This window comes from Salvelinus sp. IW2-2015, linkage group LG2 (genome assembly GCF_002910315.2).
Source record: "Salvelinus sp. IW2-2015 linkage group LG2, ASM291031v2, whole genome shotgun sequence".
NCBI lineage: Eukaryota > Metazoa > Chordata > Actinopteri > Salmoniformes > Salmonidae > Salvelinus > Salvelinus sp. IW2-2015.
This window is the reverse complement of record NC_036839.1, coordinates 12,588,113-12,610,901: the sequence shown is the minus strand read 5'-3', so window position 1 is coordinate 12,610,901 and position 22,789 is coordinate 12,588,113. Positions and strand designations below refer to the sequence as shown.

The window sequence follows — 22,789 nt, the reverse complement described above, 5'->3', positions numbered from 1 at the left end:
AAGGTATAAAAAAATATATATATATATAATTTTAAAAATCGGCAAATCAGTGTCCAAAAATACCGATTACCGATTGTTATGAAAACTTGAAATCGGCCCTAGTAATCGGCCATTCCGATTAATCGGTCGACCTCTAGTTTGTACATCTCAATTGTCAGTAGAYAGCACATTTGTTTAAGCAAGTCAGCCATATCAGCTATGTTTTTWAAAAAAAAGGCTGTTTATAAGGCTGAATGAACTGTTTCGCTGCCAGACAAGGCTCCGCTGATAGCCAGGTGTAGCAGTGGTAAGGTGTTGGGACTGCTGTTGAGACTCTTCTGTTGGGACAGCTTGATGTAGGCCCTAACAGTTTGTGGGCACTGTTTGTCACCGTTATAGTGCAATTAAAGTATTGTTTAGTGTGTTGTGTAGTGGCTATGCTGGCATGCATCCCACATGTTTTTGTTTGTTTGCCTAACAAAGATTTATATGCTAAAATCTCCACTGATAAGAGCAGCATCTTAATGACTACACAGTAAAATATAAATGTAAAAAATGCTCAATGTTGTGATGAGTGAAGACTTCCACCTTCCTCATCACTTATTTGGACATTCTAGARAGAGCAGGTGTACATTCTAACTGCCAAGGAATACTGATCTGCATGACCGTACATGAGCCATCTACATGACTGTACTCTGCCCTTCCCATTAGCCATAGTGGCAAGCAGGGGCCAGAGAGCCTGCCATTTCACTATGGGTCAGGCTGGCACAATTATTGTATAATTGTGTAGCCGAAAAATATGGACAATAACCATGAAGTTTACAAATAATGAATCATGTTAATACATTCATTTTAGGAGAAGGGAATTCAACTTCATATTCAAGTAGATATAGTTTATCCAATATGTGTTTAATTTTTACATGAAAAGGGTCAAGTTGGCAATACTTGTATGAGCAGAACAACACGGTCGGGAGGAGAACATTAATTTCCAAATGTTCATAGTGGTCAAATCCATTAGTTTGTCAGACTGGGTGTCAGGTGTTGTATTCATCAGGTACACTTCCCTCCGTATGTTTTTGGACAGTGAAGCTACAGTTTAAATTTGGCTCTGTACATTTTGGATTTGACATCAAATGTTTCATATTAGGTGACACAGAATGTCTATTTTTTACCATATAGAAGTGATAGCACTTTATGTATCCAGTCCCCCCATTTGAAGAAGTCATARGTATATGATAAAATCACTTAGTGTATTAAAGTAGTCAAAGTTCAGTATTTGGTCCCACAGTCCTTGCACATAATGACTCCATCAAGCTTGTGACTTTGCAAACTTGTTGTATTCGTTTACAGCTTTGTTTAACCCAATAGGAAGTAAGTCAATTTCCTGAATAGCTGGGCGCATATGTGGCCACATTATTATAGGACAACTTGGGAGAATGATGTGCCGTCTGTTACGGCTCATCTCAGAATACAGCCAGACTGGCCTGCTACTGTGCTTTTCTAGACCTTTTGAGTGTAGACCCACAACTGATCCAAACAGAATGAAACATTCATATCACAGGGCTTTCGGTCAGTAATTCAAATGACATATTCACTGCAGTTTACAGCGTAGAGTCGAATTTTGTACCCACTTAAAAACAACAATACAATTGAAGTTCCTTGGCGCTGTGAGGTCACCTAGGCAGAGGGCTCCTGTACATTTGAATATTTTCTTCAGTTTTTTGTTGTTGTTTGAAACATCTTACTTTTTTTCCTTTTTAGTTTTGAACAGCCAAATGTGTACAGATAAGGTCTGGATTGCATCCATTTGTTTCCTGCCTATGAATTCATGGAAAATCATATTTCTAAAGATGGCTAGCTAGCTATTCTACCAGGCTACGGTAGCAATGCTAACTAATGTATTTTGATTTGAATACACATAGACTTATGAGTTGCCTTCATATAGTACAGTTCAAATCAATGACAATTTAAAAACCGTACATGCTGCTAGTAGTAAAACAATTTGCAWTGTGGTTTTATATCGATTTGTCATTATTGTGAACCCCAGATGGCAATTAAGACATATCTAGAGCCACAGGTTACTTACCTGCCTGTCAGAGCTGTTTTCTTTCTTGTAAATAGGCACTCATCTACTCTGCCTCATTTGCAGTCTTACCATTGACAGGTTAGGTTGAGTGCAGCTACTTTCTGTCTGCACTTTATGATTAGGTATAATTTACCAGACATCTGTTCACAGTAGAGTGCCTCTTATGCCAGAAACCCTCTTGTATCTTAGTGTGCCTGCCCATGCTTGCCATTGGTCAGGCACACTAAGAAAGTCCTCGACTTTCACTATGGCTAATAGGAAGGGCAGAGTATAACGTAAACAGTCAATGGTAGATGGAGCGACAGTTTTGACCCCAGCTCAGATGGGAAAAACTTGTGTGGAGTGAGCCGGCATCATCCCAGATGCAGTTGAAGTTTACATACACCTTAGCCAAATACATTTTAAACTCAGTTTTTCACAATTCCTGACATTTAATCCTAGTAAAAATTCCCTGTCTTAGGTCAGTTAGGTTCACCACTTTATTTTAAGAATGTGAAATGTCAGAATAATACAAGAGAGAATGATTTATTTCAGCTTTTCTAGTTTGAGAAATAGACACCTCACAAGTCCTCAACTGGCAGCTTCGTTAAGTAGTACCCACAAAACACCAGTCTCAACGCCAACAGTGAAGAGGCGACCCCCGGGATGCTGGCCTTCAAGGCAGAATTTTTCTGTCCAGTGTCTGTGTTCTTTTGCCCATCTTAATCTTTTCTTACTTACATACTATTTAACGAAGCTGCCAGTTGAGGACTTGTGAGGCATCTGTTTCTCAAACTAGACACTAATGTACTTGTCCTCTTGCTCAGTTGTGCACCGGGGCCTCCCTCAGCCAGTTTGTGCTGTTCTGTGAAAGGAGTAGTACACAGCGTTGAACGAGATCTTCAGTTTCTTGGCAATTTCTTGCGTGGAATATCCTTAATTTCTCAGAACAAGAATAGACTGACAAGTTTCAGAAGAAAGGTCTTTGTTTCTGGCCATTTTGAGCCTGTAATCGAACCCACAAATGCTGATGCTCCAGATATTCAATTAGTCTAAAGAAGGCCAGTTTTATTGCTTCTTTAAATCAGCCCAACAGTTTTCAGCTGTGCTAACATAATTGCAGAATGGTTTTCTAATGATCAATTAGCCTTTTAAAATGATCAACTTGGATTAGCTAACACAACGTGCCATTGGAACACAGGAGTGATGGTTGCTGATAATGGGCCTCTGTACGCCTATGTAGATATTCCATAAAAAATCAACTGAGTGATGGAGGAAGTCACCCAGGAATATTGTAAAGGCATATGGACAAGTGAATTCATTACCACACTGTTTAGAACAAAACATCTATTTGGAAGGGATTAGTCTATTCATCTTCCCATCAGCAGTGTTGTGGGGTGTTCTGGTAGTCTGGGAAATCGAGCTTTGCTCAGACATGTAGCAGGGACCTGAGATAAGGACATGAGAGATTCCCTACAGCTTCATATCAACCTGGCGAACATTACCTCCTATAAAAGTTGGACGTAGTCCCATCCAGTGGCGTTCGGTGCCGTTTAAAAGATGAGGGAGGACGATTATTTTCACGAGCATGGCCTTATTTCTATTGCAACAAAATGGTTCTGTCATTCATTTTCCATTCCCCCAGTTCAATGTAACATCGATTTGGTTTAGGCTACTACATGATACTCAAATTTTACCTATACCCATCATGAGGTTGCTACAACCTAGCCTATGAATGAAAGTTGACAACGTAGGTGCACACAGGTCGAGATTTTTCTTTAGGTGACACATTCAATACTGCCTTGCACACTCTTGCCTGCATCTAGCTGATCTAGGGTGTAGTCATTAGTCCAACAGTTGCAAACAAGAGTTTCTATTGGACYAAATCGGGTATGTTTATCTTTGTTCCGTTTGCTTCCTTTTTAAGAAACATTTTAACAGAATAGGCAGAATGAATACACCCCTGATTACACATAAACATAGTTTACTTTCATAGCAGCCACATACAAACAGCTTGTTGTATTCCTTCTCGCATCTCTGCACTCTCCTCCTCTCACATCAGCTGTCTGTGACCAAGCGAAATAACCTTTCCAAGSCTTCCTATCATAACCGCTACACACAGACTACATCGTTGTCACCATATTAGCTAAAGTAACGTCATAGTCAACATAGCTAATAGAACTAACGTGTTAGTAAGTTAAACCTGCTACAATCATGGAGTACAGTGTACAGTCAGTAAGCAGTTTGGCTTGGAAGAGTTCCAGTGTTGGATAGTCATAGCCAGATAGCTAACATAGCATCCCTAGCTAAGTAAGTGAAAGTAGAAACAATTACGGAATATATCTCTCCTGCTTCGCCTTCATTTTTGAGGAAATTAATTTGTTTAACTGTTCAACTATTGTCTTTCTCTCATAGTCAACTACTTACCACATTTTATGCACTGCAGTGCTACTAGCTAGCTTTAGCTTATGCTTTCAGTACTAGATATATTCTCTGATCCTTTGATTGGGTGGACAACATGTCAGTTCATGCTGCAAGCGCTCTGATAGGTTGGAGGACATCCTCCGGAAGTTGTCATTAATTACTGTGTATGTCTATGGAAGGGGGTGAGAACCATGAGCCTCCAAGGTTTTGTATTTAAGGCAATGTACGCAGAAGAGGACGGAAGCTAGCTGTCCTCCGGCTACACCATGGTGCTACCCTACATAGTGCTGTTTAGGCTACTGTAGATCTTTATTGCAAAACAGTGTGTTTTTTAATCAATTATTTGGTGACATATCAATATATTTAGTATAGGATAACTTTTTAAATGTTTCACTATTAAATAAATAAGGAAATTCACTGAGGAGGACGGTCACCCCCTTCCTCTACTGGTCCCATCCTACAGAATAGACCACCAATTCCTTGTGAGTAGGAGAGCCCTGCTGTCCTCGTGGCTTTATCAAAACAGGACAGGAGTGGGTAGGCGTCCAAGAAGAGCACAATATTATCTGGGTGTTAAACTAAAGGGCATTATAGAATACTCTTTTATTTGTTTTTAAGAGCATGTCCAGGATTACATAACGGGCAGGAAGCATCAGCTTCAAAAGTACGAGTGGCCACTAGCCATAATGGCCACTATCCATAGAGGTCTCTAGTAGACATTGGTCAATGGCCACTGAGCGCCTCCTATTTGTATTGCTGAAAGAATGTATGCAAAGTGGTTCTAAATTGATAAAAACTACCGTTTTCCATGCTGTACCTGAGACAGCTTGTCCTAAAACATGAGGTATACAGTTGTTAATGTTGTTCTTCAGAAGTCTAAGTGATATGTAAGAAAGGCTCTAGACAATCACAAACTTGGGAGTGTACTAAAACCTCTTAGTAGAAAGCCAGGCATCTAATGTCACACTGTTGCGTTTCAGCTCTGAAGTGTGTGTGCCAGCTATGTGCCAACAACACCTGTGAGACGGGTGCAGACGGGGCCTGCTGGAACTCTGTGATGCTGATCAACGGGAAGGAGGAGGCTGTCAAGTCCTGTCTGTCCCCGGCTGAGATGAGGGGACAGGTCTTCTGCTACAGCTCCCGGAACGTCTCCAAGAGAAACTGCTGCTTCACAGACTTCTGCAACAACGAGACCCTGCATCTGCATCCAGGTACTTATGAAGTCATGCTACTTATTACAAAGTCTCTTGTACTGTTATTACAATCTATTGCCCAATCACAATGGTTTTCACTTTCTGGAATTTAACCCCATTGTTTCGAATCTCAAACGCACGTCCCTTAACCATTTAATACTCTCAGCCTGAACTGTGTTTATTCTACCAAAGGACATCGTTAGTAGCTAGAGCGCATTCCAGGAGGGATTTCCCGCTCAGGCCGTGGTCTAGCCAGACGAGCTGAGCTACCATTGATTGGCCTAGCGTATCCCGTGACATAATGTTGTCAGAGGTTACCCGCCGCCTGCCAGTGATCCGCCCGTCAGGTTTATAGACACCTCGTCAGGCCAGGCGTGTGGAATTGGGCGAACCGTCGGCTTTGTCGCAGGTAGAGGGCTTAGAGGTTAGTTAAAGCTGCCGGTACATGTTACTGTTCTCAACTCGGTGACCTCGGTGAGTAAACATTCTCACCTTTGACGTTTTTTTAACGTCGCCTGATTTCTGTTACCGCTCACTATGGAAGATCTGTCGTTAGTTATGGTGTTTTGAAGTTGTAGATTTTGAAGCTGTATAACGTCCACATGCTTCTCCCTTTTTAGTTCCTGGCGTTTTACTTTGCTCCCCTCAAAGTTACTCTTCATTAGGAACGGGAGGGTTTGTACACATTATAATCGGTCAAACGTATATTATTAGGATTTAGGCCTTGAAATTGATATACACTGAGTGTACAAAACATTAGGAACACCTTCGTAATATTGAGTTGCACCCCCTTTTGCCCTCAGAAGAGCCTCAATTATCAGGGCATGGACTCTACAAAGTGTCAAGTGTTCCACAGGCATTCTGGCCCATGTTGACTCCAATGCTTCCCACAGTTGTGTCAAGTTGGCTGGATGTCCTTTGGGRGGTGGACCATTCTTGATACACACAGGAAACTGTTGAGTGTGAAAAACCCAGTAGCGTTGCAGTTCTTGACACACTCAAACCGGTGCGCCTGGCACCTACTACCATACCCCGTTCAAAGGCACTTAAATCTTTTGTCTTGCACATTCACTGTCTGAATGGCACACATACACAATCAATGTCTCAAGGCTTAAAAATCCTCCTCACATTCATCTACACTGATTTTGAAGTGGATTTAACAAGTGACATCAATAAGGGTTCATAGCTTTCACCTAGTCAGTCTGTCATGGAAGAGCAGGTATTTCTAATGTTTTGTACACTCAGTGTACAGCTTGCAGTAGCAGTGCTGTACCTTGCAAGTTAACATCGGCTCGCTTCCTAAATAGCCCAAAACCCTAGAATAGAACATCTTGTACTCTTCATATCATATAATTGACCTATCTGACCTTTTCCATATAACTATTTTTATATATATATATATATATATATATATATATATTAGTATGTGTCATAAAGCTTCTTATATCTATAATCTTATATGTAAGGTTTAGAATAGTCGAATCAGACTGTGCTGGGCTTGAACAAAGGCCTGCACACCCGGTATCTCTCCAGGACCAGGGTTGGTAATAACTGAATTACAGTGACGCTATAGGATCCAGACCAATCATCAGAGTATACTTAGACCCTTTGATGTGAAAAATAAACACACACATTGTGATAAAGCTGTTAATGGTAACATTCATCAGTTCACAGATGATAGTCTACACAACGACTTCGGGTATGAATGGATATGGGGATGTTTAAGCACTTGCTGCTGTTTCAGAGGAGAACTGCGCTATTGCTGACGACCTTGTATTTCAAGAGGGTACGGACTAGACTCTCTATTTCCTCTATTCTTCAGTGCCTGTGCTATGACCTTGATTACCGTTCCCCTGGTAACCACATTGATTGTATGTACCGAAGCAGAGCGCTCCAACAGCTTCCAAATTGCCCGAGCTACAGAGAAAAGATAAGCTCTATATCAATAACTCATAAATGCCACTTAGACAATGATATAACTGACTACTATCGCGGTGGATGAAGTGTGTATAGCTGTTTTACAGTTCATATAAGGTAATCAGTCAATTTAAGTACATTTGGCCCTAATCTATGGATTCCACGTGACTGGGAATACAGATWGACATCTGTTGGTCACAGATACCTTTAAAAAAGTAGGGGCGTGGATCAGAAAACCAGTCAGTATTTGGTGTGACCACCATTTGCCTCATGCAGCGTGACACATCTCCTTCGCATAGAGTTGATCAGGCTGTTGCTTGTGGCCTGTGGAATGTTGTCCCACTCCTCTTCAATGGCTGTGCCAAGTTGCTGGATATTGGCGAGAACTGGAACGCACTGTCGTACACAACGATCGAGAGCATCCCAAACATGCGCAATGGGTGACATGTCTGGTGAGTATGTAGGCCATGGAAGAACTGGGACATGTTCAGCTTCCAGGAAGTGTGTACAGATCCTTGCGACATGGGGATGTTCATTATCATGTTGTAACACGAGGTGATGTCGGCAGATGAATGGCACGACAATGGCCCTTAGGATCTCGTCACGGTATCTCTGTGCATTCAAATTGCCATCGATAAAATGCAATTGTGTTCGTTGTCCGTAGCCTATACTTGCCCATGCCATAGCCCCACCGTCACCATGGGGCACAATGTTGACATCAGCAAACCGCTCACCCACACAACGCCGTACACGTGGTCTACGGTTGTGAGGCCAAATTCTCAAAAACGATGTTGGAAGCAGCTTATGGTAAAGAAATTAACGTTCATTTCTCTGGCAACAGCTCTTGTGGACTTTCCTGTGGTCAGCATGCCAATTGCGCGCTCCCTCAACTTGAGGCATCTGTGGCATTGTGTTATGTGACAACTGCACATTTTAAGGTGGCATTTTATTGTCCCCAGCAGAAGGTACACCTGTGTAATGCTCATGATGTTTAATCAGCTTCTTGATATGCCGCACCTGTCAGGTGGCCAGCATCCCGGAGTTGCTTTTACCCCAAACTTTTGAACGGTAGTGTGTGTATATATAAAGCTGACGTCAATGGATCACGTGGAAACAAGCTCATTTAGATCATTTTATGGATCTTATTGTAACCGGTTAGAGCACATGACTGAAAGTTCAAAGGGTAGATGAGATAACTTTAGCCCACTAACTTTAGCCCACTATGTTTGAAATCTATACTAAAATGGCTCTGTGCATGTAAAATGCTGTATCTGCCTAGTGCATAGAAATTGAATATATGATCTAGCTTCTATGGGTACGCTAGCAATGGCTGCCTGTCCACCCATTATGTCATCAATGTTTTGAATGGGACCGTTCTATAGACTCTATTTCTTGTCATAATGACTGTTCTTTATTTCAAACCGAGGACGTTGATTTCCAGAAATTTGCCTAGTCTTAAGAACACGTTGTTTTCATGCCGTCGCGTAGATATTGAGATGGAGATATTGTGATTTGGATACAAATATTTGAATATGTCAAAAAATGATGAATGACTTGAGATTGCTGCCTTAACACATGCCACCCCCAAAGTAGCCTCCCAACATTAGACACAGATAAGTGGCCTATTCAAAGCATATGGGGAAGTAGATATGTCCCAAGTGCATTCAACTGCTATGCATGTTGAAAAACATTCAATCTTTTCACCAGTAGGGCAATGGAGGTTAGAGACTGATTTTTCCCCCTGTTGTTTTGTGTGCTTCGTTGAGTGACTTGCTTTGCTCTACTTGGACGTGTGGTAGAAAGGCTTTTAGGTAAAAGGGAAAGACGTGTTATGAAATAGTTGACTTGGGTTGTCGTGTTCACATATCTGAATCTGTGTACAGTTCTCACCCTGTCAATGTTGCAAGACATCTTACTAGATGAGGACACTCAAAGACTATTGCTGTAATTGGGGATAAGACCATCAGGTCAAAATAACATGACGCCACTTAAGCTCTAGACGGCACTTTCTGTTTTGTCGATATTAAGGCTATTTCCAACTTTGAACAATAACTGCTTCATTGCTTTTTTATTCTTGAATAATTTAGTATTCCCATGGTAATTCCAGGACATTTGCATAAATGTCATTCAGTCAGTGCTCATTCATTTCCAAAAATAACGACACAAAGTTAGGCTTACTGTATATGTCTGGCAGTACAGCCAGAGCCATGTCATATGTTGAGTGATTCATAGTCTAGATACTTATCGCCAAGATGCATTTTGCAGTCTGTACATGACTCCATGGAATGTATTATTGGTAAAACAAGCTGAACTTATAAAACCTATGGCCAGTAAAACCCTGCTTCTGTATCTTGTGCTGCTGATGAATCTGTTTGCCTGAGAACATCTGGCATAGAACAGGTCTTTTAGAAACGTGTTTAATTGCAAACCTAACTTTGCATCTGCCAAATTCAAATTTCTCAGGATCTGAGAGGATTTAGATTAGCTGAAGGGCTGTATTCATTTTCTGGATGTATGGTTTTCTGTCTAGCCTGGGTGCCTGAGCCTTTCTGTGTTCATACTAACGCACAACATCGTTTGGCAAGTCAAACGCAGAATAGCACCCATGCCAGGTTCGGTCTGACTAAATGATCATGGAGTAAATGACACTGGCAACCCCATAGGGTTCTGGTCAAAGYTAGTGCACTACCTTTGGTTGTCATTTGGGACACAACCATATTCATAACATTGTTAGCTGCTGGTGAACAGAATGGGGCCTTTGTTTTTGGSGAGATTTCTTCAGCTTCATATTTTGACCACAAGCTGGTACAGTATGTTACTACATGACGTACTGTACATTGTTGGTAGTAATGGGTTAATGAATCAAGTTGAAAATGACCACTAGAGGGCATAGGGATCATGAGAAGTATTAGCTGTTGTATTATTTGAGTTAAGGAAGTATATATATTTTTTCATCCCTAAACATTCTCCATCCACGTTTTTAAAATCTTATATCACAAATGTGTGGGCCATTGCACATTTTAATCTACTGATCTGTTGTTACTGAATGAGGCCCTCTGTTTTTGAATACATAGTATGGTGTGTATGCTTCTGTGTGTTGTGTAGGCTATGTTGAGAGGCCTTCGGAGGAGCCCGGCTGGGGCAGGCTGGAGTTGGCAGCGGTTATCCTGGTTCCCTCTGCCCTGCTGTGTGTGAGCATRCTGCTGGGGGTGTGTGTGGTGCAGGGCCAGCGCTGTGCCTACAACAGGGCCCACAAGAATGACGTGGAGGAGCCCRTGGACGACCAGAGTCTCATGTCCCCCGACAAGTGTATTAAAGATCTCATCTATGACATGAGCACGTCCGGCTCAGGCTCCGGTAAGAGAGAGTCTACAAATGCATTTACAGTCATAGAAATAGAATCACTAGAACGGACATCCCTTTTCAAGTCAATGGGTCTGTAATGGTGATTCCATTTAGGCCCACACCAGAGGAGAGCAGGTAATGGCGCTCTGATAGACAGACCTCATGGTGAGTGTAGCGTTTTGAATCAATCTGATGTTTTAATATTGAACATCATTTTATTTGCTTGATATGGACACAATGGGCAGAAAGTGAGAGAAACAAGTCGAGTTCAGAGAGTTTTCAATTAGATGATGTTCCTGGCAGATCAGTTGTAACTCCCGAGGGCTCCCGAGTGGCACAGCGGTCTAAGGCACTGCATCTCATGGCTAGAGGCGTCACTATTGGCCCAGCGCCATCCGGGTATGGCCGGGGTAGGCTGTCATTGTAAATAAGAATTTGTTCTTAACTGACTTGCCTAGTTAAATAAAGGTTAAAGAAAATATAACATGAAATCCTGATTCAACTGATTTTAGTTTTTGTTTCACAGGGCTGCCGCTGCTGGTACAGRGGACAATAGCTCGGACCATCGTGCTGCAGGAGACCATTGGGAAGGGCCGCTTCGGGGAGGTGTGGCGAGGGAGGTGGCGAGGTGAGGACGTGGCGGTGAAGATTTTCTCATCTCGAGACGAGAGGTCCTGGTTCAGAGAGGCAGAGATCTACCAGACCATCATGCTCCGACACGAGAGCATCCTGGGATTCATCGCAGCCGATAACAAAGGTACTTATTGACACATTTGGGCAAATGGCACCGTGTTCCTCGTTAAGGGCACTACTTTTGACCATGTGAGACCAACGTTCTCAATAGGACTGTACGCGTACACTAACCTCAGGTGTATGACCATGCCCTTTGCTGTTTTTGCATTGCAGATAACGGCTCTTGGACTCAGCTGTGGCTGGTGTCAGAGTACCACGAGCACGGCTCTCTGTTCGACTACCTGAACAGGTACACAGTGTCTGTGGACGGCATGATCGTCCTGGCRTTGTCCATCACCAGCGGCCTGGCACACCTCCACATGGAGATCATTGGCACTCAGGGTGAGGGACTGGCACCGCAATCCTCTCTGCCTAGATCGGGCACTACAGCTCCCAGGTCCTAGCCACAGCTCCACAGATAAATATACCAAGCCCTCGGCTCTTATTTGCAGTATAGTAGCCTCCAATCCAGTAACAATTGCAGACCTGTGTATCTGTCAGTCTAGCGTTACAATGATGCCATTCCTGCTATAGATGATCTATTTAACATCCCACAGGATTCACATGTATTTATTTACCACAGGTCAGAAGATTACTCACTGCAACTAGGTGAGGGCCTCCTACTGTACGAAGCACTAACAGCAGAAAACCCTCTTTCGTGGAGCACTTTGTTATTCTTAGCRACTTTCCCAAGCACGCTTCTTTGTGTCGCTAGTTACTTGCTGTAGTGACCTTGTCACATTCACAACCAAAACCCTACTTCAATAGTTGCAGTGTAACACATACGGTATTTTATTCTGAATGGGTTTTCTTTGTGTCAAATGTTTACACAGTACTACTGTTAATCGATTGTGAGCACCAGACTTCTGTTTTGCAAGGGTCATTAAGCAGTGAAAACAAACATCTATCCTGTTAGCAAGTCATTGACATGAAGTATAACTGTATTGTAATGTGTTATTATCTATTATCTATCTAATCTATTATTCTTAGCCCTGGGCATCTATTTTGCAAGGGCCATACAACAGTGACAGCAAACCCCATGTGTCACGTTAGCAAGTTGAAATGACATGTAATATAACTCTGATTTGGGATCTGTCTTACAGGGAAACCTGCCATTGCCCACAGAGACATCAAGTCTAAAAACATCCTGGTGAAGAAGAATGGGACAGCCGTCATAGCAGACCTGGGATTGGCCGTGAAACACGACTCCAGCACCAACACCATCGACATACCGTCCAATCACAGAGTAGGAACAAAGAGGTAACTAGGCAGCTTTTACCTGTGAGAAGAGAGAGAAGGGCATGGGCATGTTTATTGGCCACTTTAATCTACTTATTCAATTATTAGTATTTAATCTTTATGTCCTTTTAGAGAGATGGAGGGAGAAATATTGGGCCGATGATCAGGAAGGTCTCACATTGACTTTGTGTGCGTCCCAAATGCCACAGCTCTGGTCTAAAGTAGTGCACTACAGAATAGGGTGCCATTTGGTACACATACCAAGTCTTTACCTCACATCACTCGCCCTCGTTTCGTTTAGGAAATTGATGGCTAACCCGACAGGTATCCCCTTCCACGAGCTCTCTCCATCATTCAGGGCTCCTTTTTTTTTAGGGCCACCATATGCTTTGCTTGTAAACTGTTAACAGAAMGATTGGACCACAGCTCACATGGAGCCCTGTATCTATAATAATAAACTGACTATGTGTATCTCTGTGTGCCTGCTGCCCATCTGTGTATCTCTGCCAGGACATTGAGTCTTCTTACTCTAAAGGACAGATGCGTCATTGTTGACTCTCACCCTAAAACCCAGTTAATTAGGAGTTAACAAGTGTATCCTCCCTCCCGGCAGGTACATGGCACCAGAACTGCTGGATGACACGATCAATATGAGCAGCTTTGAGTCATTCAAGCGGGCCGATATCTACTCCCTGGGCCTGGTGTTCTGGGAACTGGCACGGAGGTGTTCCGTCAGGGGTAAGTTTTTTTTTTTTTTTTAAGAAGAAAAAAAAGAAGCAAACTGAAGCAAATAAAATGGAAATCCCCAGACTGTGCAACTAATACACTCCTAGAAATGATACTATTTAAAGCTGAAGCTAATATTCTATTCCCTGTATAGTACACTACTTTGACCAGGGAACCTCTATATAGGGTGTCATTTGGGACACAGATCAAGTTATTTAACTGTTAGTACAAAAGCAACCTTAAGCAAATGGAATGGAAGTGTCCAGTCTGTGCAGCTAATGCACTGAAATAAATTACACTGGAGCAGTGACTGATGCAGTTATTGGTTTATTGGGTAGATGACTCAAATGACTTTATTCAGTGATTCGTCATTTTATAAATATTAAAGGTACAGCACAAGAAAAATTGCCTTTTGAAAGAACAAAACATCCATTTTACACTATTAAAATGTTCAGAATTGAATCAAGTTGTACCTTTTTCTCTCATCTCTAACTATCAGGAAGCCTGAAAGAACAGGCAGAGTGGTCAGGGAGTTTATATTCATGAGCACACCTTGACTGGCAGCTTTTTAAAATACCCTTGTGGTTATTCTGAGCCCATTTTATTTTACCAGGTAAGTTGACTGAGAACACATTCTCATTTACAGCAACAACCTGGGAATAGTTACAGGGGAGAGGAGGGGGATGAAAGAGCCAATTGTAAGCTGGGGATGATTAGGTGACCGTATGAGGGACAGATTGGGAATTTAGCCAGGACACCAGYGTGAACACCCCTATTCCTACAATAAGTGCCATGGGCTCTTTAATGACCTCAGAGTCAGGACACCTATTTAACGTCCCATCTGAAAGACAGCACCCTACACAGGGCAGTGTCCCCAATCACTACCCTGGGGCATTGGGATATTTTTTTTAAATCAGAGGAAAGGGTGTCTCCTACTGGCCCTCCAACACCACTTCCAGCAGCATCTCTCCCATCCAGGGACTGACCAGGACCAACCCTGCTTAGCTTCAGAAGCAAGCCAGCAGTGGGATGCAGGGTGGTATGCTGCTGGCATGGGTTATTATCAATAAAACGTCATGATATGGTGCAGTGTTCGATTTGACCACCAGCTCTGCTAAAACCAATGACAACTACGTGCCATTTTCAAGGGATTGTTAAATGTTAGAACTATTTGGTTTCAATATCATCACCTCTTGAAGAGCATTGTCATAACTTCCCATTTCAGATTATGCCACATTTATCTCTATCATCAGAGTTATACAGCATMTAACTGCATAGTTTTCATGATCAGTAAACATCAATTGATCCTCGTCCCGTTGAAGTTGTCAGTAGGACTACTGTCCTCACCACCATATAAGCAAAGCAAATATAGTCTAGCCATCTAAACTCAGCAAAAAAAMAAACTTCCCTTTTTCAGGACCCTGTCTTTCAAAGATAGTTGGATTTTTACAAATTAACTTCACCGATCTTAATTGTAAAGGGTTTAAACACTGTTTCCCATGTTGGTTCAATGAACCATAAACAATTAATGAACATGCACCTGTGGAACGGTCGTTAAGACACTAACAGCTTACAGACGGTAGGCAATTAAGGTCACAGTTATGAAAACTTAGGACACTAGAGGCCTTTCTACTGACTCTGAAAAACACCAAAAGAAAGATGCCCAGGGTCCCTGCTCATCTGTGTGAACATGCTGCAAAGAGGCATGAGGACTGCAGATGTGGCCAGGGCAATAAATTGCAATGCCCGTACTGTGAGACGCCTAAGACAGCGCTACAGGGAGACAGGACGGACAGCTGATTGTCCTCGCAGCGTCAGACCGCGTGTAACAACACCTACACAGGATCGGTACATCTGAATATCACACCTGCGGGACRGGTACAGGATGGCAACAACTGCCCGAGTTACACCAGGAATTCACAATCCCTCCATCAGTGCTCAGACTGTCCACAATAGGCTGAGAGAGGCTGGACTGAGGGCTTGTAGGCCTGTTGTAAGGCAGGTCCTCACCAGACATCACCGGCAACAAAGTCACCTATGGGCACAAACCCACCGTCGCTGGACCAGACAGGACTGGCAAAAAGTGCTCTTCACTGACAAGTCGTGGTTTTGTCTCACCAGGGGTGATGGTCAGATTCGCGTTTATCGTTGAAGGAATGAGCGTTACACCGAGGCCTGTACTCTGGAGCGGGATCGATTTGGAGGTGGAGGGTCCGTCATGGTCTGGGGTGGTGTGTCGCAGCATCATCGGACTGAGCTTGTTGTCATTGCAGGCAATCTCAACGCTGTGCGTTACAGGGAAGACATCCTCCTCCCTCATGTGGTACCCTTCCTGCAGGCTCATCCTGACATGATCCTCCAGCATGACAATGCCACCACGCACAGAACCAGCAGTATGGCTGATTTCCTGCAAGACAGGAATGTCAGTGTTCTGCCATGGCCAGCGAAGAGCCCAGATCTCAATCTCATTGAGCACGTCTGGAACCTGTTGGATCGGAGGGCTAGGGCTAGTGCCCCCCCCCCCCCAGAAATGTCCGGGAACTGGCAGGTGCCTTGGTGGAAGAGTGGGGTAACATCTCACAGCAATAACTGGCAAATCTGGTGCAATCCATGAGGAGGAGATGCACTGCAGTACTTAATGCAGCTGGTGGCCACACCAGATACTGACTGTTACTTTTGATGTTGACACCCCCTTTGTTCAGGACACATTGTTCCATTTATTGTTAGTCACAAGTCTGTGGAACTTGTTCAGTTCATGTCTTGTTATGTTCATACAAATATTTACACATGTTAAGTTTGCTGAAAATAAACGCAGTTGACAGTGAGAGGACGTTTCTTTTTATGCTGAGTTTATCCCCTGAAAGTTAGCTTGTTAACTAGKCATATGGACGTGATCTGTTATTAGCTAACTAGCCAATTTGACGTGGTCCATCAATCAATGTCTGTCAGCAGAAATTGTGATTAAACACTCACAATGTTGAAAAGGGGATAAGATAATGTTAGGCCTACCTAGCGAAGTTGGCTTTGTTAGGTCTACTTACCGCTATGTTTAGCAACTACAAAGTTTCTACCGGTAGCTTGCAAAGTAAACATTAGGCCTTATCAGCTATAGTACATTGGTAAATGCGCCCTTCTGCTGCTTGACAGGTTTTAGGTGCTTCATAGCAAAGAGGGTGAATTAATATGCCCGTACCACTTTTACGTAATTTTTTTATTAAACAAGTTTTTTTTGTTCATTTCACTTCACCAATTTGGACTATTTTGTGTCTGTCCATTACATGAAATCCAAATAAAAATCAATTTAAATTACAGGTTGTAACGCAACAAAAACGGCAAGGGGTATGAATACTTTTGCAAGGCACTGTGTAGGCACCCGGGCCATCCTACAGTGTGCAGGACCCCATTGACTTGTACAATTTGTAACACTCATCTCCCGTCCGAATGCTTGAAAAAGGAAAGTAACAAAATGTGATATCACATAAAAGTGGATTACTCAGGCTTTAGGAAATGCAACTAACAACCAGGGATTGATGCAGAGCAGGGGGGTCCATGTGCCCCACTTTGATCAAGCAGGCTTCAGTCACCCACTTGGCTTCAGTCATTCCCAAGATTGAAGCGGGACACAAATCCAGCTATGGCCTCCTCCTTATCAGGCCTCTCACACCGGGCAGACAGGTGTCCTGGGATGGACAGCTCACACAGCTTCCTCACATACGGCGCTGGATCACGGCTGACATTGAAGATGAGATCCAGGATCCTGTCTACCCAGCCTGTTCTTTTTTAAAAAAAAGGGAAATGTTTGTTAAATGGGTAGTGAATTTAAGTAGTGAGTTATGATGCTCTCAATTCGTTTATGTAGTGATCTACTCATTCTGCAATGTGTATTCTGGCATTTTTGAAGTACTCAATTTGAAATATGCAATATTTTGTCAAGTTTTTTGCTGAAACTTTTCAATGTTTGTATTTGGAATGTGTGTGTCTGAAATGCTCAATTGATTTGAAATGAATAACTATGACTTATAGTATGTTGGGTCGGGCTTCACAGCATATCCCCCCTACTTTGGTCTGTCTTCACAGGCTTCACAGGATATCCCCCTTCTTTTCCTTGGGGGATATGCTGTGATTTTGTATCAAAATATGATTTTCAGGGGTAAATTACAAATACTATACACACTGCAGATCCTTATGTGGACAACGTTCAAATCACATTTTATTTGTCACATGCTTTGTAAACAACAGGTGTAGACTAACCGTGAAATGCTTACTTACAGGGGGGGGGGGGGGGGACAACTAACTTTATGATCAACTTTCTCAATGTACCAGCTACAATCATTTGTCATACTTGGATCAACCTACTATATGAACTGTTTTCATCCAAATATCATCAAATTTGATTTTTTTTTTAAACATGATTTTCACTATTGGGGACCTTTTTTAAAGAATCATTATATTACCACTGATAGTGAATAAACAAAATGTTTAATATTGCCGTGGAACTCATGGAGGTACATTTGTGCCGCGGAACTGATGATAAAACGTGTGTCTTTTTCCCAAAGGACTTCAAGAAGATTTTCAGTTGCCTTACTATGATATGGTGTCTTCAGATCCCTCGGTGGAGGACATGCGAAAGATTGTCTGTGACCAGAAACTGAGACCTAACATTCCCAACCAGTGGCAGAGCTGCGAGGTGAGATAGGATTCTGACTCTAATAGCGTTGCTGAATTCCGGTCYTTTCCCCAAAATGTCCAGGTTTTTCTAGTTGGAAGATTCCTGGAATCAGCAGTAAATGGGCAGTAAATCTGTGAATACTCCAACCGGGAAGCCTGGGAATTTAGGTGAAGTTACCTGAATTTTACAACCCTAGACTGGAATGTTTTATTATTTTTTGCTTTACCACTACAGTGCCATAAGGTAAATACTGTATGTTGGCTTGGCTAGCATTTTGAATTGTACCTCTGTAAATTGAAKTGCTGTTTCTGAAGAAGTTTTTACTTGCGTTGACTGTGATATGGGGTTGTGTTACCTACAGTGCCTTCGGAAAGTATTCAGACCCCTTGACGTTTTCCACATTTAGTCATAGCCTGAATTTAAAAGGATTTAATTGAGAAGTTTTGTCACTGGCCTGCACACAATACCTCATAATGTCAAAGTGTAATTATGTTTTTTGAAATGTTTACAAATGAAAAGCTGAAATATCTTGAGTCAATAAGTATTCAACCCCTTTGTTATGGCAAGCCTAAGTAAGTTCAGGAGTAAACATTTGCTTAACAAGTCACATAATAAGTTGCATGGGCTCACTCTGTGTGCAATAATAGTGTTTAACATGATTTTTGAATGACTACCTCATCTCTGCACCCCACACATACAATTATCATTAAGGTCCCTAATTCAATCATTAAGGACTGGGGAGTTTTTCAGGATAAAACAGAAACGCAATAGATCTAAGCACAGGCAAAATCCTAGAGGAAAACCTGATTCAATCTGCTTTTCACCAGACAGTGGGAGATGAATTTATCTTTCAGCAGGACAATAACCTAAACCACAAGGGAAAACCTACACTGGAGTTGCTTACCAAGAAGACAGTGAATGTGACTGAGTTAGTTTTGACTTAAATCTATAAAAAAATATATGGCAAGACCTGAAATTGGTTGTCTAGCAATGATCAACAACCAATTTGACAGAGCTTGAATAATTTTGAAAAMAATATTGGTCAAATGTTGCACAATCCAGGTGTGGAAACTCTTAGAGACTTACCCAGAAAGACTCATAGCTGTAATTGCTGCCAAAGGTGCTTCTACAAAGTATTGACTCAGGGGTGTGAGTCCTTACGTGAATTAGATATTTCTGTATTTTCAATATATTTGCWAAAATMTCTAAAATCACGTTTTCACTTTGACATTAGGGCGTATTGTGTGTAGATTGGTGAGAACAAAAAATATTGAATCCATTTTMAATTCAGGCTGCAACACAACAAAATGTGGAATAYGTCAATGGGTATGAATACTTTCTGAAGGCATTGTACCTTAGTTGAATGCACTTACTGTAAGTCGCTCTGGATAAGAGCCTGTGCTATATTACCATAAAGTCTGGTCTGACCATGTCAAATCTGGGCCTGTTAATTGATAAAAATCCCTCTTGATTCGTTAGGCACTGCGGGTGATAGGCAAGCTGATGCGCGAGTGCTGGTACGCCAATGCTGCAGCTCGGCTCACCGCACTGAGGGTCAAGAAAACCGTCTCTCAGGTGACTGTACTCAAGGACATCAAAGATTAGCTAGGTAAGCTAGCCCACTGGCTGCCCCCCCCCCGTCCAATGTACTGTTATTAGTTGGGAGCAAACCATCCCCTGGACTACACTGAAGCACTAAACKCTCAACTGGGTGGCATTCATTAGAAACCAAACAATAAAACAGACCGGAGCGGGGAGGGGTCTACCAGAATTTGTCAAATAAGAAACTCAAATTTTCATTTTTTATTTATTTTTTGCTGTGTTGTGCACTAATGAATACGACTCAGCAGTGTGCATTCTCAGCTTGTGATGCCAAAGGCGCCTACTGCTGCTACCCAGCAGGGAACACTCCTGTCCTGCCCTGCAGTGTGTGACTGGAACTGCATCACCCAATCAAGAAGGAACAGGAAATGAAATTCCTGTGACCTTTTTAGATGACAATGGATGATTTCTAATGTACTGATTTGTCTCTGCTACCTCAGATGTTTTTAAGTGCCCAAAGCTTGAAGTTGCACATTGAATGCTTCATGCCATATAATAGTGTATGTACTGTAGTGGCAACAGTAGGCAACATACAAAAAGGATTGTAAATGTTACCGAGTAATGCACTCACTGCTATGCCTGATTAGTAAAGGACACCCAAGGTCTACATCCATAAAGATAACTGCTACTTGGGTGCTGCCCCCTCCCCACCCTATTCTATTTCGTATCCATATATATTTTTGTATATGACTTGAAAAATAATGCCTATATCAACTATACTCTGTATTTAAGTAAAAAAGTCCAAGATGTTGTATATCACAATATGTTATTATTAAAGGGGCAATCTGCAGTTCTAACAACAACAATGACAAAGTGGACATCCGCCGCTATTTTGGTTAACAGCTGAGGGATGGGGCTGGAGAAATGTAACTACTCTAAAATTCATAGACAGAGCTATAGATGCAAGGACTGACCATCCATGATATCAATATTATAGTATTAACCATATCATTAGGAATTAGAATACTAATAGTTGAAATAAGAATAGTGATTTAATAGGATCTCTGGGATTAACCATGCTTTGAGGATATACAGTATTTGTGTACAATGGCACTGTTTACAAACAATGGCGTAAAACATTGTTTGGTTTTCGATGTGCTACGACAGTTTTACTTAGCTCATGAGACATTTACAAGTTATATTCTTTAAGAATCAATGGGTGTATATCATTAATGTAATAAAAGTGAAAAAACGGATGTCGCTATCCACACGCACCTAACAATCGCATCTTCTCTGTGAAGCACAACTTTTGTTATATTACAGAAGAGAGAAGTTTTAGAAAAAAACATTTAAATATATTTAATATATAGATATAATTATGGAAAGACTTTTATTCCATAGAAATATTGTTATATCCAAAGCCTTTAATTGAATGCTACAATATGTAGGGACCCTATGAAATGCCAATGTGAAAATATATACATACACTGTTTAAAGAAAAATAAAGTACAGCATTTACTACATTGTTGGTATAATGTACTCAAAGCAGTACACCCTTTACCCAAGATAATATGCAAACACAAAAAAAGACCAAATTGTTCACCAAATATTTTTGTTTGTCTACTAAAGAGGGATTTTTCAGTGAGTCAAGACAGCCGTGAGTTTGAGCAGTGGCCGTGTTCAGGCTGCTTATGTGAACACTAATGCCATTGTCAGACTTGGCTTGTAAACCCTTGCCATAACAGGTTTAGGAACGGGGACAAATCTGCTGTGGGTGTCTCCTGTACACAACATGGCATGCCTGGTGCTCTGTTTGTGTAGGCCTGCAGCAAGTTCAATCAGAGGTATACGACGTGTATATCACACAGACATTTTGCTAATGTATGTTTGGAAATTTGCCAATGTATTGCCTGTGGTGTCATTTTGCTTAAACAAAGCCTGCGATTTGAGATTGTTTAAGAAGGGTGCTGTTTAGAAAAACACACTTGGCTTTTAATGACTGATGTAGATTTGTTCTTGTTTACTTTTATATTGTTTGCTTATGCAAATAAGGGCTCTTGAATTTGGATCGCTAAAGTTCAGAGTTACAGCGTGATTGAAATCTGAAGGCAAAGTTCCCGCGTTAGCGAAGACTGCATTCACGGTAAAAGCTGCATATGTCGGCTCAATCGGAATTTACCTTTGGATCTCATAACCTGGAACGCTTCAGCGATACAGATTGAATAGAGCCCTGAGCTGTTTAACATCTTTGTAGTTCATGCAAGTCAGCATCTGTCTGTACAGTACAATGGGCAATGTAGCATCTGCAGTTGCTTCATAGGTGTACATAGTTACAGGCTTGCTGCTCTGCTGCCCATATAGCTGTATCATTAAGTCAATGTTACAATTATGTTTTGTACGTAAAAACAATGACCGTTTCACTTTAATATGTGTAATTATTTCCCCCAAATGTTAACAAAATATATATTGACAAATGTTAACAAAATATATATTGACATTGCAGTATTTAGTGCTCTGCCTGTATCCTGTGGACAAGCAAGCTAATGTTAATTGTCTAATTGGAAATTAAGCTGTGCTTTTGTTGTCATGGTTTCCCTGAGGAACTGAACAGTCTGATCAATGTTTGACCACTGCTCAAGATGATGTGTGGAATTGTTTTGCTTCTATAGACTATCTGTCATTCCGAAGGAAAGAGACTAATTCTGTAATTTCTGGTCAAATATCTTTTGAAAATTGTGTATGACACAATTTGGAAGTTTTGCCTGCTCCGGGAATGTGATATTAGTTTTCTAAAGAAGGTTTTACGTTGAGAAATGTCACCCTCCAAWGAATTAGCTTCATTCTTTCTCTTGACAAGAGCAACTATTTTGTGTTGTGAATTCAGATATGGGTCTCTTATGTCAATATGTCTTTCAGTCTTACACTATTTATTATAAATATGTGACAACGGTGAGTCAA

The 22,789-nt window shown here is 41.7% G+C and overlaps 1 protein-coding gene across 1 annotated transcript in view; it reads left to right on the top strand.

Moving 5' to 3' along the window:
• LOC111974507 (activin receptor type-1C) overlaps positions 1-22,789 on the top strand; it is a 29,219-nt gene extending 6,430 nt beyond the window's left edge. Inside the window, exons 2-9 of the mRNA XM_024002240.1 lie at positions 5,449-5,679; positions 10,684-10,935; positions 11,450-11,680; positions 11,830-11,997; positions 12,759-12,915; positions 13,508-13,632; positions 18,177-18,307; positions 19,769-22,789. Coding sequence (XP_023858008.1) covers positions 5,449-5,679; positions 10,684-10,935; positions 11,450-11,680; positions 11,830-11,997; positions 12,759-12,915; positions 13,508-13,632; positions 18,177-18,307; positions 19,769-19,894 — 1,421 coding nt within the window. The 3' untranslated portion in view covers positions 19,895-22,789. The remainder of the gene's footprint in view (positions 1-5,448; positions 5,680-10,683; positions 10,936-11,449; positions 11,681-11,829; positions 11,998-12,758; positions 12,916-13,507; positions 13,633-18,176; positions 18,308-19,768) is intronic.